Source organism: Uloborus diversus, chromosome 5, assembly GCF_026930045.1.
Source record: "Uloborus diversus isolate 005 chromosome 5, Udiv.v.3.1, whole genome shotgun sequence".
NCBI classification, from domain to species: domain Eukaryota; kingdom Metazoa; phylum Arthropoda; class Arachnida; order Araneae; family Uloboridae; genus Uloborus; species Uloborus diversus.
In genome coordinates this window covers 111,558,265-111,577,254 of record NC_072735.1, presented here as the reverse complement: position 1 = coordinate 111,577,254, position 18,990 = coordinate 111,558,265, and the positions used below count along the sequence as shown (strand labels likewise).

Here is an 18,990-nt window from a genome sequence, read left to right as displayed (position 1 = left end):
AGACCAGTAGGGCCTGGTCAAGCCTTTGAATTATGACGCGCCGAGAAGAAATACTTTACAGAGTGAACGTTAATTCCATACACTATTTTTTCGGATCTAAAAATTTAAAGTTTGATAATTAAAAAAACAATTCTTATCACACAGGGGAGTCAGCTGATCCTATGACCCTCCCCTGAATCTGCACCTGGATGCAGCCAAGAAAAGAGAAGGGAGGGAGGTTCCTGAACTAGAATTCCTTCATTTTACATCACCAAAGGTAGCCATAGAAGGACGTTTTTGAAACTTAGACTTAAAAAAAATTCCTGGGAAGAGTTCTGAACACCATCCCTTCTCTTATCGACTACCGTCATCAAAGATAATCCACAATTACGTATTTAGGATTGAAATTTAAAAAGTCTTCAGGAGAGGGGCCCCTATCCTATCATCAAAGACTCTTTTGTCTTTTGGACTTCAGTTTCAAAAAATTTCTGTGATCCGATCCCTGAACCTTCTCATCCCCTAGAATCAACAAAGCTTGTCAAAAATTTTGTTTTAGTGTTTAAAATCTGAAAGAAATTTCGATAAAAGCTACTGAACTCTTAATAACATCATCAAACATAACCTACAGTTGAGTTTCTGGAATTTTAATCTTGGAAAATTACCACAGCAGAGCCCCCAAACTTCTCTTCCCACTAACACTTCCAAAGAGAGTCTAAAATGCATTTGAAAAGCTAACTTTGAACATTTTCTGGGGGATCGTCTCCGTCTTAATCTTGTCAACATCATTTAAGGTAATCTTGAACTTTGTCTTAAGGGCTACAATTTCGAAACACTTCTGGGGGAGAACCCCCGAATACTTCTCCAGTAATTATTACAGTTCACTAAAACTACACTTTTAGAGCCTGAATTTCAAAATATTGCCGGTCCCCTAACTGCATTCATACAGCGAGAATTTCGAAAATTTTCCAGGGGAGAGCTCTAGAAGGGTCATTCCATATCAAATCAACCAATAAAAAATACATTTTGAAGGTCAATGTTTTGGATGGTTATGATTTTTTGTCTGTTTATTATACTTACCTCCAGGATGAAAAAACTGAAGTTTCAAATTTTTTCAACAATTCTTTGCAAAGTTATGCATTTTTTAAATTTTGGAGGAATTTGAAATTTTGCATTAATTAAAATCTTAATATGGCTATTATTAGAGTACTATTTGACTTAGAAGTCTACCATTGGTGCTGTTTTGTTCAGTCTTTTATGAGGTTTTTAAAAATATATAACAAAGCCCAGTTGCTAAAAAAAAAAATTTATAATTTTTTTAATAAAAAAGTTTTTTTTAATTTGTAAAAATTCAAAATCGAAATTTTTAATTTTCTTGAAAAAAATATATGTTACTTAGCCTTTTTTTAGCAACATTTGTTCAAAATTTCAAGATGGCATTCTTTTGGTATCATGCAGAAAAAAAAAATTTTCCTCTTTCAACAGTGCTTTAATAGGTCATTTCATGTCAAATCAACCAATAAAAAATAAATTTTTAAAGTCAATGTTTTAGAATGTAATGATTTTTAATCTGTCTATGATACACACCTCCATGATGACAAATCTGAAGTTTCAAATTTTTTCAACAATTCTCTCCAAAGTTATAAATTTTTTTAACTCTGGAAGCATCATAAATTTTACATCGTTTAGTAATCTTTAAAAGGTTATTATCAAAGAACTAATTGACTTAAAAGATTAAAACTTGTGCTGTTTTGTTCAGTATTTTAGGAGGTTTTAAAAAATATATAACAAAGCCTAGCTACAAAAAAAATCATTTATTTAAAAAAAAAATTTTTTTGTAAAAATAAAAATTTTTAATTTTCTTGGAAAAAAAAAACAAGGTACTTAGGCTTCTTTAAGCAACATAAATTCAAAATTTCATAATGGCATTTTTGTGGTATCACGGAGAAAAAACATTTCTCTTTCAAACAATTGCTTCAATTTTATTTGTAAAAAACATTTGTTCTAATGGAAAGTAGTTAAAAGTTTAAATCGGGACTATTGCGCAGAAAAACAAGTACTTGGCAGTATTGCAAGCATATTAACAAGTTCAAACAATTTTTTCGGTGAAAAAATATTTATTATTGAATAAAAAATCTAAATTTTATTTAAATTTGAAAACTTCAATTTAAAAGTTACTGAAGCTTTTTTAGCCATATTTTAAAAACAAATTTAAGTTTTATTTATATATATAATTTAATTGCTACAATATAAAATTCAATATTTTTTTAAGCCCATTAAGAAGCAGTTTGAGATGTGTGTAACTCACTTTGCTACTATAGAACTCAATTTGTAAGTCCTAGTATAGATATACTTTCTTCTTATGTAAGATTTCAGTTGCTTTTCCCATCTCCTTTTTCGAGACTTGGTATGTTCTGCTTGTAGCAGTGACAGGATGTAATTTGCACAGAACAAAATTTTTAGAAAAGGTCAAAATGTCTGCTTTTCTTGAATAAATGAATGATGATGATGGTTCGCAAGGATGAAGGAAAGAAACCTGGATTTCTTCTTCTACCTGATCTTTTGAAATTACATATCCTAATCACCATTTGCTGTCATAGGCACAAGCAATATAGCCCACAATTTCTTCAAACTTTACATCCCCATTATGAGGGCTCATGAACTCGGGATCCTCTCTACTAGAGCCTGGTTTTGGATCTTTGCTGAACTCACTCATAACATCATCAGTTTCAGGAACTGAAGAATGTTTTTGCTTACTTAATTGTATGCGACAAGCAGTACAAATTTTCATTCCTTCTTCAATGCCATATGTTAGTATTGTCATCCACAAGCTTGCAGTTCTTAGATCTTTTTTCACCCAATGTCCTTCCTTTTTAAATGGATTGCAGCAAAATATGCTCCATTGTTTATCCATTTTCAACTGAAAGTTGGCTCTTAACAACAAAAATATGCATAAATTTAACATTAAAATAACAATAAAACTTGGAAAAAAATTTCTCAAAGAAAGCAAGCAGTAAAATTTAGAATGCCACTGTCCAAGAACATACAAAGTACTGAAGATTTCATTGCCTCTGTAGTGGGAGAAAGCCTAAGGGTTCGTTACAGCAGGCAGCTGATAAGTGGGAGTGGCTACTTAGGGGATGGGTAGCAGGGATGTAGGTGCTGAACATGGGTGCAAGTATGGTGATGTGTTCAAGACGGAAAATATTTTCAGCCCAACACCCCCTCCCCCGCCCGCATGCGGGCTTAAGGAAAAATTTGTGTATAAATGTTGTAGATTTTAATAATGCCAGTTTTGGAATCTGTGTTTGATTTAAAATTTAATCCTTTAAATTGCAGTATTTAAGCGTTTTGGCATCATAATTCCAAAAAACCTAATATCCGGCAATAAGGGGGGGGGGGGGGTCTGGGGGCTCTCCCCCAGACATTTTTCCAAATTTGAGTCCAAAAAACGCTATGGTAGGCCATTTTGATAAAGTTCCGGGAAAGGGGGGGTTCAGGGACTCTTATATCAATTATTTCAAACTGATAGTCCGAAAATCACAACATTGGGCAACCTTCAAAAAATATTGGGGAAAGAGGGGGGGGGAGGCGCTCTGGGCTCTCCCCGAAATTGTAGCTATAAAAACGAAATTGTACTCCATCTTTCATAACGTTTGTACTCCCTTTTGAATGCACTATTGAAGGGATGGAGTTCAGGAACCCTCCTTCGGCAATATTTCGAAATTGAAGTTCAAAAAACGCAATTTTAGACGATGTTGGATAATGTTAGGGGTAAAAGCGTTCGGAGCTCCCCACCAATAGTTTTTTTATCGATCGTAAACATTTTTATTGTAGCAATAAAATCGCTTTGGACATAAGATTTTCACTTTTGCAACATAAATCAGTTCTGATCGGAAAGTCTACCCAAGGTAGCGCCAACAAAGCACAAAAGAAGGAAAGGTGTGGGAAGGGTACGGGCGACTAATGATAATGAACTGGCACCATTCCCCCCACAGTCTTCATTTGAAAAACAATTCTTTTATAAGATACCAGGTGGTGAAATTAGCAATAAAAAAAAGCTTCAGTGAAGTAGATATATTTTTTGAACAAGGTACCCTTTCCAATATTCATTAATTAAAAAAATGTAATAGGGGAACTGAATCCTAACCCCAAGCAGGGTCCCCGAATCGCATCCCTCTTAAGGCACTCAAATATAGCCTAAAGTGGCGCTTTAAATATTTCAGCATCAAAATATTTTCGCTCTGAGTTCACTACAAATGTCCTAAATTTCAATTTTTAAGGCTTCAGTTCCTATTTTTTTTTTTTTTTTGTAGGAATAGTACCCCCTTTACCTACAAACATGACTTATGACCGCCTAAAAAGTTTTAATACTTTGATTTCGGAAACTTTTTGAAAGAATCTTCCAACACCCTTCCCCTTAAGTCATCCAAACATAGCCCAAAACAAAGCTCTAAAAATTTCAGAAATGGAAATATTTCGGGCTGGGGTGCGGAATACCCCCCCCCCTTCCATTGTGTTTACTAAACGCAGTGTAAGTTTTTGTTTAAGATTTATTTTTCTATTGAGAAAGCAACTCCCCTCCACACATCGCCATAGACAACCCAAAGTTTTAAGATCTCAATTTTGAAAATGTTTCGAGAAAGGCCCCTGAATTCTCTAACTCTTAACTCACTCAAAAATAGCCAAAATAACATTTCAATACTTCAGCACGGAGAAATTTTCGGGGAGAGAACCCCCCCCCCCCCCCCCCCCGAACTCCTTCCCCTAAGTTCACTAAATTTGACTTCAATTTGCGGTTTCCACTTTTCATCACCGAGGATTTAAGAATTTAAATTATAAATTTATTGAGATAAAGGCTTCCAATTCCCTCTTCTTCAGTCTTCCTAAGATTACCTAAAGCTGAGTTTCGAATACTTCAGCTTTGAATATTTTTTGGGGAAGAGGAACCCCGAACCCAAAGACGGTTTAAAGTTGCGCTTTTAAGACTCCAGTTTCGGAATTTCGCCCAAAGAGAGCCCCCTCCCTCCCTCTTGACATTGCCAAAAACATCCTAAAAGTTCTAAGACTTCAATTACAAACACTTTCTGGGAGAGAGTCCCAAATGCCCTTTCACTTAAGTCATTTAAGTATAGCCTCAAATAGTTTTAATACATCAGCTACAAAACATTTTCATATTAGAACACCAAAACCTTATATCATAAATTCACCAAAGATTGCCTAAATTAGTGTTTTTAAGACTCCAGTTTGATTTTTTTTAAACTTCCCCCTCCCCACTTTTACATCATTAAAGAGAGCCTAAAACTTTTTGACTTTTAAATTTTTAAGAGTTTTGCAGAGGAGAAATATCGAACCACTCCGAGCTTCAAAAATGGTTTTCAATTCATTTTCGATATTTTATGCTGGAGTCCTTGAGTAGCCCCCCCCCCCCCTCCTCTCAGATTGTCCAAAATATAAACGTTTTAAGTCCTCAGTATCGTGGGTCAATTTGCGGACTTACCCTCTTTGCAAGAGCAGCGTTTTTTTCACAAACTCGTGCTGCCTTTATTTTTCTCCTTTCCTTTCTCTCCCCCTCCCCATATTTCTATTCTAGCGAGTATTAGATTCAATGACATTGGAATTTAGTGATTCCTCAAGTCTTTGTCAAAAATGCAGGAATGGTTGCCCATCGGTGTTTCCAACCAGCTTGAAAGTTTTCCTCGATTATTTCCAAAATTCCCAATTTCATTAAAGTATAAAAAATCCCTGAGTTTCCGTTTTATCTGGTATGCGGATGCCCTTTGCTGTGGCGAAAACATTTCATCTAGTCAGCAATCACTCTCATTCGGTGGTTTAGATTCAACTCTTAAGACATTTTAAGAGCGTACATAGCTTTCATAAATGCGCGTAAAGTTTGCAAAAAAAAAAACACGCGTAAATGAAAAAAAAAAACGAAAAGATGACCGAAAATAGCATAAGAAAAGGCTAAGTTTTCAATTAGAGCCGATTGTTTCGAAAAATCAGGAAGAATAGCGAGCAACTCCTCGTTCTGCAATGCAGTGAGTTTGAAATAACACAGCTATACCTAAAAAAAAGACAAACGGCTCCAGTCGAAAAGTCACTCCTCCAAAAGCACGTTGCAAACAAAACAAGCCCATGGCGGAAAACCGAGAGAAGGTCGATGTAAATTCGTGGTTATGAACGGTCCAGTAATATATTAAAGCATATTTTTCAAACACTCAAATTTTCTTTTTTAAGTAAAAACTTAAAGAAAGTTAGCAAATTTATTTCGTCCCGACCTCCGTCTCGGAAATTTTGTCCAAGACGGAAATCCGTCCTGAGACGGAAGGTCTTGCACCCATGGTGCTGAAGCATGACTCATGATGGTCAAGCTCTTCTACTGTATCAACCCATGAATATAGCATTGAAAAAATGTTGATTGGAGACCTTTGCTTTACTGAATTATTTCAACACTTTCGATTACGGACCATTTGCCATCGATAAGTAGACTAATATATTTTCAGTTAGTAAATTTTAATTCTTGTCTATTTAAAAAAACCTGCATATATATATATATACATATATATATATATATATATATATACAGTGAAACTTCGATAAGTCGAACTTTGATGAGTCGAAAACTTCGACAAGCCGAAGTGGTTATTAATTCCCGTCCAACTGAACGGAGAATGCATGTTAATTATTTTCGATAAACCGAATTTCGTTGAGTCGAAATATTCGATGAGCCGAATTTTCCCCCCTGACCTTGTCAAATTTTCCATGCTAATGTAACTCTATAAGTCGAAATCGTTTTTTTTCTTCTAGTATGAACAAAAAGAAAAAAGCTAGCACCACTGCATTGCATCAAAAGACGTCTAGACCAAGTAGATCTAATAAATGGGAATTCGATATTTTGTAGGTAACCTTGTAAATGTTTTATCTTTTTTTTTCCTATAGGTATTGTTTGCTTCATTTTTTTTTTTTTCTTAAAAAGAAAAACCTGCACAGGGGGAAACCAAAGCTCTGACTTTGCGGAGCCCGGGACAGAAAAAAATAGAGAAAGGGGGGGGCGGTACATTTAGGACTGAAATATCCACTTTTGGGGAAAAAAGGTCGGGCGGGGACTGTTGTCTCGACAGAAGGGATTCTTTCTCGAATTAGCGTTTTGTTCTACAAAGCTGTAAGGTCGTTCTAAATTTGCTGTTTTTCTTTATGTGTTAAAGAAAGCGTGTGAATGAGGGGCTGTCTCGCTTATCCCTCAAAGTTTAGACCTTAAAAAAATGGCTAAGAGAAAACTTAAAATTTTAAATTTGCAAGAAAAAGTTGAGCTGATCAAAGAAGTCGATTTAGGCATAGCAAAAAAGAAGGACATTGCATTGAAGTTTGGTGTGCCTCCAAGTATGCTTTCAACAATTTTAAAAAACCGAAATGTCTACCTCCAAGCGGTTGCTGACGAAAAATTTAATGCAAAAAGAAAACGCCTTAAGGATGGAAGGTATCCAGAGCTTGAAGAGGCCTTAGTAAAGTGGATGCTAGTAGCGAGAGAGAAAAATGTTCCGTTATCTGGACCAATCATACGTGAAAAAGAAGAAACTTTCGCAAAAAATATCGGCATTTCAAATTTTGAAGCTAGCGCAGGTTGGCTAGACAAATTTAAAACTCGACACAACATTGTGTACCGAACCATTTGTGGCGAAAGCGTAGTAGTGGATGAAAAAATTTGCGAAGAATGGAAAGAAAAAGTATTAAAAACTATTCTAATGGAGTACAATGAAAATGATATTTTTAATGCAGATGAGACGGGACTTTTTTTCAAATGTCTCCCTGACAAAACTTTTACTATAAAAAGTGACACATGTTCGGGTGGAAAGCGGAGCAAAGAACGCATAACTGTTATGGTAGCAAGCAATACGTCAGGCACGGAGAAGCTGCCTTTGCTTGTTATCGGTAAGACTAAGAAGCCGAGATGCTTTAACAGCGTCAAGTCTTTGCCAGTCGATTACACAAGCAATAGTAAAGCCTGGATGTCTTCAGAGGTGTTCAAATCTTGGCTTAAAAAAATAGATAATAAATTTATCTCAGCTGGAAGAAAAATTGTAATGTTTATTGATAATTGCCCTGCACATCCCAAGGCAGCGGCAAATAACTTAACTGCAATTAAATTGGAATTTCTTCCTCCGAACACAACTTCTATTATGATCAGGGGATCATAAAAAATTTAAAGGTTCACTACAGAAAACGTGTTGTATTAAAAATTCTACAGTGTCTGGAAGAGAATTCGGTTCCTTGCATTACTCTGCTCGACAGTCTCCGGGAACTGCGGAAAGCACGGAGTGATGTTACACAACAGACAATTAATTGTTAACTGTTTTAAAAAGGCTGGTTTTGTAAAAGATATATCTTGTTTGGAGCTAGATAATGAATACGAAGAAGACGAAAATATGGACGGTATAAATTTTCAAAGTGAGTGGGGCGTTTTACAAAATAAAATGAACATTCCTACCGACAGAGATTTTATGGATTTTGTGTCAGTTGATGACGGAGTTTTAGTGACTGAATACCCGACAGATGAAGAAATTTTATCAAGCATAACGGAAAAAAGCGAAAAAGATTCTGGTGATGAAGAGGTAGAAGTATTTGAGCCAGTGATAAAATTACCTTCGATTCAAGATGCAAAACGAGCAGCAGATATATTGGGCGTTTTTGTAGAATCGCGTCCGAATGTTCCAGACTCTCTCTTTGATGCATTAAAAGTATCCGAAGATTATTTAGTGAAAGAACAAATATCCGCGCAAAAGCAATGTTTGATTACAGATTTTTTTTAAAAATGACACCTATGTCCTTTTTGGTAAGTTAAAAAGTTGTTCATTATGCATACAAATTTAAATTTGTTTTTCAACCTACATAAATTCTTTAATTTTTACAATTATATGTTAATTATGTCATGTATGTATATAGTATCACTGGTACATTATTTTATCACTTTTTTGAGCATGTTATAAATTTTTTGAGTTTTAGTGGTATCATTTTCTTTTTCTTCTATAGTTTTAGTTTTGTTTTCGATTAGTTGAATTTTCGATAACTCGAATTTTTTTCGCTTTCCCTGCAATTTCGAGTTATCGAAGTTTCACTGTATATATATATATATTTCTGTATAAATAAACATACATATATATATATATATATATATATATATATATATATATATATATATATATATATATATATAAAGGAATCAAGCCAAGGGTGCCAATAACACCTCCTCAAATACTGTACAGCCCCCCTCCCCCCCCTACAGGGATGAAACCTCTTTACAGAGAAAAATGCCCCTTAAACATCCCCTTAAAAATCTTAATGGCACAGTCTTTGCCATCCCTCCACCCTCCACCCCCTTTGGATGATCCAGCTGGTCAAGCAATATGAATTGTTACATGAGTAAAGATGTTGAAAGAGGAAATATTTTTTTTTCTTATGATACCACAATAATGCCATCATGAAATTTTGCATAAATGTTGCTAAAGTAAGACTTAATAACAAATTTTTTCAAAAAAATTTAAAATTTCGATTTTGAGTTTTTTTAAATTAAAATTTTTTTTTTTCAAAAAAATATTTAAAAAAAAGAAAAAGGTAGAACTAGGTCATGTCATATATTTTATAAAACCTTATTAAATACAGAACAAAACACTACCAATTTTAACTCTTTGAGTCAAATAGTTTTTTAATTACGGCCGTTTAAAGAAAACATTTCAGGAAAAATTTTCAACTTCGTCAAAACTTCAAAATATTATAACTCGAAAACAAATGAGAGAAAAAATCCAAAACTTTGTATATTTTCTCTGTTGTGGTAATTCTCCATTGGAACAAAAAATGAGCAAAATCTAAAGACATGACGTTTTGACCATTGATTGATTTGATATGGAACCCCTCTCTCCATAACAATATCGGACATAATCTACAGTTGCATTTTTAAAGTTTCAATTTAAAAAACTGTCTGAGGGAGAACCACTGAGCCCTTTCTACTCCTAATATATAACCAAAGATCATCTAAAATGCATTCTTAAGACAACAAATTCTGAAAACTTCTAGTGTTGTGCCCTGATCCCCCCCCCCCCCTCCCTCCCCAATTAGCATCTCTAAAGATAGTCTAATATTGCATTTTAGTGCTAAAATTAAGAGCCTCCGAAACCCATTTCCCTATCATTTAATTACATCTCATACAAAGACTCTTGCAAAAATGGAACATGGCATTTTCGCTTTTTTTGCTCCAATATAATACAAAAAAGAAGATTAAAAAAGATGCACAATCCAAGAGAGGAAGCAAGTGTAAGCAAGAACTTGGGTTATTGAGAATGGCAACGATGGGGATTGGAATTACGATTTTCGTAAGACGTTGGATGTTTTTCGGAATTATCGGGTTTGAGAAAGAGATTTACGTTTGATGATTAAGTGATGTAACGTTTTGACGTTTACGTTGTTATTGAATAAAAGCTCTTAAGTTTTACACTTCAGAAGTGGGATAATAAAAATTTTTTTTGAAGCAATGTCCTATTTATCAAGAGTCAGGAAGAGAGATTTGCAATATATTGCCACTGAGTTAAGAGAAGATGATGTTAAAAACCTAACAGTTATACGTTTGATCAAAGTTATCTTAAGTAATGACAATTATGAAGAAGAAATAGTTAAGGGCATCATTTCGAGCTTAGATGTCGAACGTCTCAGTGAAGAAGAACGTGAAAAGCGCCAACATGAAAATGAACAGCGCCAACAAGAAATTGAAAGGGAAAAGTGCCAACATGAAAATGAACTGCGCCAACAAGAAATTGAAAGGGAAAAGCGATAACAGGAAATTGAATGGGAAAAGCGCCAACATGAAAATGAACAGCGCCAACAGGAAATTGAAAAGTTGCAACGCCAACAGGAATTTGAAAGGGAACAGCTCCAGTACCAAAAGGAAATTGAGCGAGAGAAGCGCCAACATGAAATTGAGCGCGAAAAGCGCCAACACAAACTTCAGTTAAAGAAATTAGAGTCAGAAGCAAAGACTATTACCAGCAGCGCAGTGTCAGAATTACCAAAGGTGGATTGGCAAGCTCAGTTAAGAAAATTCGATTCAATTAACGACGACATAGGGTTGTATCTTGTCCATTTCGAAAGAGTGATGACGCGAGTTAAAATGAAATCGACATTGTGGATGGCATGTCTTACTGGAGTATTGCCAAGTGATATTGTTGAATTAATTCTGAAGGAACCAGAAAAAAATGCCGAAGATTATGCTTACGTGAAAGATTTGCTTTTAAAGCGATATAAATTAAGTCCCGAAAAGTTCAGACAACTATTTTACTCACATAAGATTAAGGATGGAAAGAGCTGGCGTGAATATTATTATGAGTTAGAAACATATTTTACCGGATGGACTACAGGACTGAAAATTGAGAGTGAACCACTTAAAAGGACTGATAATCTCTGATCGTATCAAAGAGGTGGCTCCTTCTGCAGTAAGAGATTACTATTTGAGCACATGGTCATCATTAAATACACCAATTGAATTGACTAATAAGATAGATGAATACATAGAACTAAACAATTCTTTTAAGGGTAAACTTCAAGTGAATGACCGTCCAGAGTTTATTTTGAGAAAGAATCATACTTCAAATGAAAGTTGGAATAAAGACATTTCGCGTGTTAGAGCTACAGAATCCATAGTATGTTATAACTGCAATGAAAAGGGACATTTTTCTCGTGACTGTCTAAAATTGAGACGACTAAAGTTGTGTACCAGGTGGAGAATGGAAGGTCATGGAACAAAGGATTGTCCACAAAAACCCCCTATTTCTCCTCTAGTGAACATTTCTCATTCGAATCCTTCGGACAGAAACGTAAGTACTCAGACTGTCGTTATTAACGGCATCACTACGGAGGCAATTATGGATACCGCAGCAGACATATCAATGATTAAAGAAACATTTGTAACTAAAATAAATGCGATCATCTTAAGTAAAATTTCAACCAACATATGGGGTATCGGTGGAGTTACGGAGTTTTTTAAAATAGTCACAGCACAAGTAACAGTGGACAATGTAAATTTGACAGATGTCAAGCTTTATGTGGTGTTCAATGGCACTTTTGAGGGACCTAATATTCTCACTGGAAATGACATTATAGATTTTCCCGATTTAGTCATGGTTCGAAAGCAGGGAATGTCTAAACTGTTTCACATCAGTGAGTTTAAGAAGATGTGCAATATCGAAGTCGATGAAGTCCCAGAAAAAGTTGTATTCAGAGTTTCCGAACCTGTTCAAATACAACCCCGTACGGTGCAATTAATCCATGTAGTAAGCAACGTTGATCAGAAAAATGGAATTGTGTTAGTTAAGGAACAGAGTGAAGATCTTGAAACAGCAGTTTACCTTGATGGTGGTAAAACAATACTACCAGTCGCCAACTTTAGTTACCAAACTATGCATCTCAAAAAAAATCACGTTATTAAAAGAGGGATTTTACAACCTGAGCCTCTCAAGATCGACCAAATCCTAATGAAACTGATTCAGTAGAAGACAGTAGAAAAATTAATATTTTGATGGCAAAAGAAGTCATTAGGCAAAAGATTACACGTGAAAGCATTCAAGTCGGCCCTTGTATAGACATTCAACAACAACAGGAAATATGCAATTTATTGAATGAATACAGAGCATGCATAGCACTAAAACCAGATGAACTTGGATGCATCAATAATACATTGATGTGTATTTCTGAAAAACCAGGTAGCTCACCTGTAGCTCGCTCACCTTATCGCGCTTCTCATCATGAACGGGAAGTGTTACGCCATATTATTCAAGAATTAAAAGAACAAGGAATAGTTAGAGACAGCTCTTCCGAATATAGTAGTCCAGTTTTGCTAGTAAAGAAAAAAACGGGGGAATATCGGATGGTAATCGATTACAGGCAATTAAATTCTCAAACAGTCAAAGATAAATTCCCCTTACCATGCCTTGATGATTTGCTCGACCAACTATCTGGTTATAATTTGTTTTGCATACTTGACACTTGCCAAGGTTTTAACCAGATCCCAATGGACAATGAATCCTCTCAAAAAGCAGCATTTACGACTCCCGATGGGCATTTTGAACCAACATGTATGTTTTTCGATTTAGCGAATGGTCCTTCCGTGTTTCAACGGTGTATGTCGCTAGCTTTGGGAGATTTATTGTGGAATGGTGTATCGTGTTTCGTGGATGATATTTTTTTTGGAAGCTTAGATTTTGAAACCATGATGATTAAACTGCGAGAAGTGCTTAAACGTTTAAGTAATGCAGGATTAACTCTGAAATTATCAAAATGTGAGTTTGGAATGTCTGAAGTTGAGTATTGGGATTTGTTGTGACCAGAGAAGATATTCGACCTGGACCGAGAAAACTCCCTGCAATTTCTGAATTTCCTGTACCAAAGTCTAAGGAAGAAGTATGCTGATTCTTAGGACTGACAGGATTCTTTCGACGATTCATTAAAAGATATGCCTCCATTGCTGCTCCACTTACTCTATTATTGAAGAGTGGCCAATCGTTTCTCTAGAATTATAGGCACCAAGAAGCATTTGAGAGGGTTCGTAGAATATTAATGTCAAAGCCAGTTTTGAAATTATTTGATCCACGTCATGAAACTGAATTTCACACTGATGCAAGTTCTTTGGGAATGGCGAGTATGTTACTTCAACGGGATGAAAATAATTTGTTACATCTTGTTTACTGTGTTAGTCGGAGAACAACCACAGATGAAGAAAAGTATCACTCTAGCAGATTAGAATTATTAGCTGAGTTTGGTCCGTTAATAGACTTTGACCCTTGCTTCTTGGTCTCAGATACACACTAGTTACGGATTGTTCTGCAGTAGCTTATTTGAACAGTCAAAGAAATACAAAACCACAAATTACCAGGTGGGCTGAGCAATTGAGCGAATTTGACTACGAAGTAAAACAAAGACCTGGATCTCAAATGCTGCATGTTGATGCCCTAAGTCGTGCTCCAATTGAAAACGCTGATGATGAAAATCAGTGTAGGCAAGACAAGGGAAAAGATAATCAGTCGGAGCCTATAGTGTTATACATTGCTACGAGAGAGGACAAAGTAGCCATGATACAGTCACAAGATGAGGAACTGCAAGCTATCATTGAAATGTTGAAAAACCCTAAACTGAACAAGCAGAAGAATCTTGATGCCAAATTTGAACTTATCAACGGCATTTTATACCAAGTGCCAGTTGTAGATGGGAAGAAAAGAAAACAATTCGTAATGCCCAAGTCGATGCGAAAGTATCTTGCTGTACAATTTCATGATTTTACTGGACATTTTGGAGTAGATAAAATTGTCTCTTTAATATCTCAACAGTTTTGGTTTCCCCGGATGATCAGCTACATTAGACAACATATACGACAATGCGTAACATGTGCCTTTGCGAAAATTCCATCAGGAAAAGTTCAAGGAAAACTAAACCCTATCCCAATTCATTTAGATTTTCTGGGTCCATGTGTTCTAAGTTCAAATCGCAATAACGAACTCTTGGTATTTGTTGATAACTTGACAAAATTTGTACGTTTACGTCCTTGTTCCAGCTGCTCATCTAAATGTGTTTTAAAACACTTTGAAGAATTTATAAATGATTTTGGAAGTCCTAATCGTGTGGTAACAGATCATGCACAATGTTTCAAGTCAGATAGTTTTGAAGAGTTTTGTTCAAAGTATGGTATAAAACATACATTGAATTGCAGTCAAAGACCACAAGCAAACGGTCAAGTCGAGAGAATAAATCGTGTTCTTATCCCAATGATATCGTCAGCTGTTCGAAAGGATTCTCACAAAGATAGGGATAAAACGCTATCTGATGTTCAAAGGTGTATAAATTGGACCCCAAGCAAATCGACAGGTAAACCACCCTTTGAACTGTTATACGGTTTTAAACCAGTGAAGCTTGGAGATTTTCCAAAAGATGTTGCCTGATTCCGATGAATACTCACGACCTGAATCACTCCGAGAAGAAGCCCAGGAAAACATTTTGAAAGCTCAGAAGAAAATGAAACATGGTTTTGACAAACGTCATTGCGAAGCTTATAAGTATTCAGTTGGCGATGTGGTTGTGATAAAACGAGCGCCAGAATGTACTGGAAGTAGCACTAAAACTCAGGTCAAGTACCGAGGTCCTTTTGCAATAATTAAAGTCCTACCATCAGATGTGTATCAAGTTGCAGACTTCCGAACACAAGGGCAAGGGCGCAAAAGGCGGCCACATACGACTACTGCACACGCTTCACAAATCAAACTATTTCACATTGTGAACGAAGAAGATAGCACACTAGACACTGTGACGTGCAGCTATTCAGATGATGAATTACAAGCCGTCGAGCGAACTCATCTCCCCGTTTCCCGAAACTGATGAGACTACACAGCATATGAACGACGAAGTATATACATTCCGTAAGCAAAGAGCCAAGAAGTTGCCTATTCACTTGCAAGACTATATACTCTAGGTCGTGGACGACTAGATTGTAGGATGGGCGATTGTAAACAAGAACTTGGGTTATTGAGAATGGCAACGATGGGGATTGGAATTACGATTTTTGTAAGACGTTGGATGTTTTTCGGAATTATCGGGTTTGAGAAAGAGATTTACGTTTGATGATTAAGTGATGTAACGTTTTTGATGTTTACGTTGTTATTGAATAAAAGCTCTTAAGTTTTACACAAGCATGGCAATATTGAACTTAATCTTATCTATAAAGCTTAGCTAACATGTGTAAACTGCTATAAAGTTCAACAGTGTTTCATCTTAATAAGCACTATATAAATGCATAATTGGGGTTTAAAAAAATAATAATAATAATAACATTTTGCTCCCTCAATACAATAAATTTTTTTTTCAAGTTTTTGAAAAATATTGCCAATTGTTGTGCATTTATTTCATCAAAGATATCAAGGCTGATTTTTAGCATTTTGCTATAAAGAATTTTTAAACTCAGCTTAAACCCTGGAAGGGATCTAAGCAACTTCAGCAATAATCGCTATCCCATCTCGCCTTCTCAGTTACAATTTTTAAAGACTTAAATTAAAGCTAACAACCTTTATTATTTATTATTACTTTATTTTAATTTATCCTTTTTATTTTTTGACTGTCCAAAAAATTTTTTTGGCCTACCCTGAACGTTCAAACTGGCTACGGCCCTGATCAGGCACTGCCCCGAAGTCAAAATTAGAACCTCCATCTACTCAACGTGAGGTCTTAAATAGCATCTACATGATGTTTACGTACTGGGCGCATTCCGAGATGATAAGTGTTCGATAGCATCATATTGCAATTTAACTCCTCTACTTGTTCAGGTAAAAGGCCCTTCAGAGTTCCTTGAGTACCAACAGGCATAAAAACAGGTGTGTTTACAATAGCATGAGGAAGGGTCAGTACGGAAGTTCTGGCTTTTGTAGTTGAACATGTTTTTAGAATTTTAAAAGTAAGCGCGAACTCTGTGCCGCACGCCGCCATGACTGGAAACGACGATTGATTGATTGATTGAAAGAGTTGAGTGGTTTTTGCCTGTCCTACGAGAGGAGGCTTGTACCACGGCAGGAAAAAAAGGGAGGAAGAGCTCGGGAGATGCACGGGCGGGGGGGAGAGAAAGAAAAAAAAAAAAAAAAACTCAAAAGCGATTGGAACAAGCGAGGAAAGTGCAAAAAGCACGGATGGAAGAACAATTGGCACAAATACGAGAGATCACGTGGGCGAGAGGAACATTGGGATCCGAGATATTGAGGCGAGTAAAAAGGGAAAGCCGCAGGCTAGAGAGACAGGGACATTGAAGCAGGAAATGGTCAATTGTCTCGATTTGATTGCACAGGGGACAAAGTGGGGAGACGCTGCACTTGAAACGATGGAGAGTCTTGTTGACAGGGAGAGTCCCAGTTCGAAGTCTAGTTAGGAGAACTCCAAGTTTTCTGTTAGGGGTCCAGTTGATGTAGTCTTTGATGGATCCAAGGTAGGGTTTATGGTTGAAATACTTGCAATTAATCCAGTCGCTGTTGATTTTTGACTTGAGTTCTTTTTTGTTCATGGTAATGATGTCTTCAGAGGCGATATCGTACGTGGGGCGGCTTAAAAAGGGCCCATTTCTGGCAAGGAGATCAGCTTTTTCGTTTACCGGAATTCCGAGGTGGCTTGGAACCCAAATAATGGTAATAGATTTGACTTTGTGCAGGGCTTCAACAATTGCTTCGATGGCATAAAAAATAGCTGAATGGGATTTCAGATTGAACGAAGAGAGGGCACTTAGGTTGGATTTGCTGTCAGAAAAGAGAACATAATCTTCATAGCTATTGGCGAATTCAATGATAGCAAGGGATATAGCTAGGGCTTCAGCTGTAAATATGGAGGCATTATTATTAATGATGGCCGCAGCATTGATATTATGGGAAACGTTGATAGCAGCGATACTGGTGAAATTATTATTCTTTGATCCATCTGTGCTGAGGATGATTTTACCTTGAAGAAAATTGGTTTGATATTCAGAAAAGTATGAGCGTGCTATAGTCGAGTTGATATTCTTGTCTTGGAAAGGGAGGCCATCTGAGATAATGTAAAAATTATTAATGTTGATCAGGTCTTCTTTAAATCTTTTCTTTATAATTTTGTTATAGTGAATATTGTTGTCTCTGAGATAGTCGAAGAGGCGGGGAAAGATGTGGTGATTGTCTCTTTTGAAGCGGTTATCGATACTATGTTCTTTAGTTTTATTTGAAATAGGAGACATCCAATCAAGGGAGAAATGATGGAGGGTATACTTAATAATCATTGAAGAACGTCTGTCGCTGATACGGTTTTCATTAGCTTCCTGGTAGAGGATAGGGAGAGGAGTCCAACGAGGGAGGCCGAGAGCCCATCGAAGAGCGCTATTGTAGATCACTTCAATCTTATTGAGGCTGGAAAGGCTAGCCGCGTCGTAGACGATAGAACTGTAGTCAATTAATCCCCTAATGAGGCTATTTGCGATGATAACAAGGTTCTTAGCATTGGTGCCGCTGTTATTATTAGCTATGATTTTGAGGTAGTTAAGGCGTTGGAAAGCTTTTTTCTGAAGATTTATTATGTGGCTGTTGAATAAAAAATTGTTAGTGAAAATAACTCCAAGGAATTTCATGCTGGTGTCCCAGGGAATGGCATTCCCATTATAATGAAATTGGAAGTTGGGAGAATATCTTTTTCTAGAAAAATTCATGGCTACGCTTTTCTCCGGAGCAATTGTAAGTCTCCAATTTTGGGTCCACTGGGTAATATGGGAGAGGGTTTTTTCAATTTTAAGTTTAGCATTCTCTGAAGTGTCAGCTTGGTAAAAAATGATGATGTCGTCAGCGTAAATGAGTATTTTTGCTCCAAAAGGGATATCTTCGAAAATATCATGCATGTAGATCATGAAAAGCAGGGGTGCCAGAACGGATCCTTGGGCAACCCCAGAAGAGAGGGTGTGGGAGGAAGAGGTGGCTCCTCTCCACCGAACTTTGATTACCCTGGCTGAAAGGAATTTATTGATCCAACACGCTGTTTTACCGCTGATGCCGCATTTCAAAAGTTTCCATGATAGGCCGTCAATCCAGACGCTATCGTAAGCAGACTTAATGTCGAGTTTGATGCAAAAGATAAACTTTTTGTTTCTGCGGGCTGTTTGGATGTCTTCTGAGAATTTAGTTAAAGCAGTGTTACAGTCACGAAAAGGGAGAAAACCAAGGTGATTACTGTGAAAAAGATTTTTGGAGATGGACCACGAAACGATGCGGCGGAGAATGAGACGTTCAAATAACTTGGCGGACACAGAACCTAAGGCGATAGGTCTGTAAGAGGAGATGTCAGCAGCGGGTTTATTAGGCTTCTTTATAGGAATAATGATAGAAGTTTTCCAATTTTCGGGGATGGTGACGTTGCCCCACATGGAGTTGAGGTTCTTTAGGAGGTTGGTTTTGATTTTGTCAGGCATAAGTTTGAAGATTTTTGCGGGGATCCCGT

General features: G+C 36.4%; 1 protein-coding gene across 1 annotated transcript in view; it reads right to left on the bottom strand.

Annotated features, from left to right (window-relative positions):
• The window catches only part of LOC129222178 (queuine tRNA-ribosyltransferase catalytic subunit 1-like), a 63,545-nt gene extending 47,058 nt beyond the window's left edge, over positions 1-16,487 (bottom strand). Inside the window, exon 1 of the mRNA XM_054856643.1 lies at positions 16,255-16,487. Within this exon, the coding sequence (XP_054712618.1) occupies positions 16,255-16,482 (228 nt within the window). The 5' untranslated portion in view covers positions 16,483-16,487. The remainder of the gene's footprint in view (positions 1-16,254) is intronic.
• Between the last annotated feature and the right edge of the window lie 2,503 nt (positions 16,488-18,990).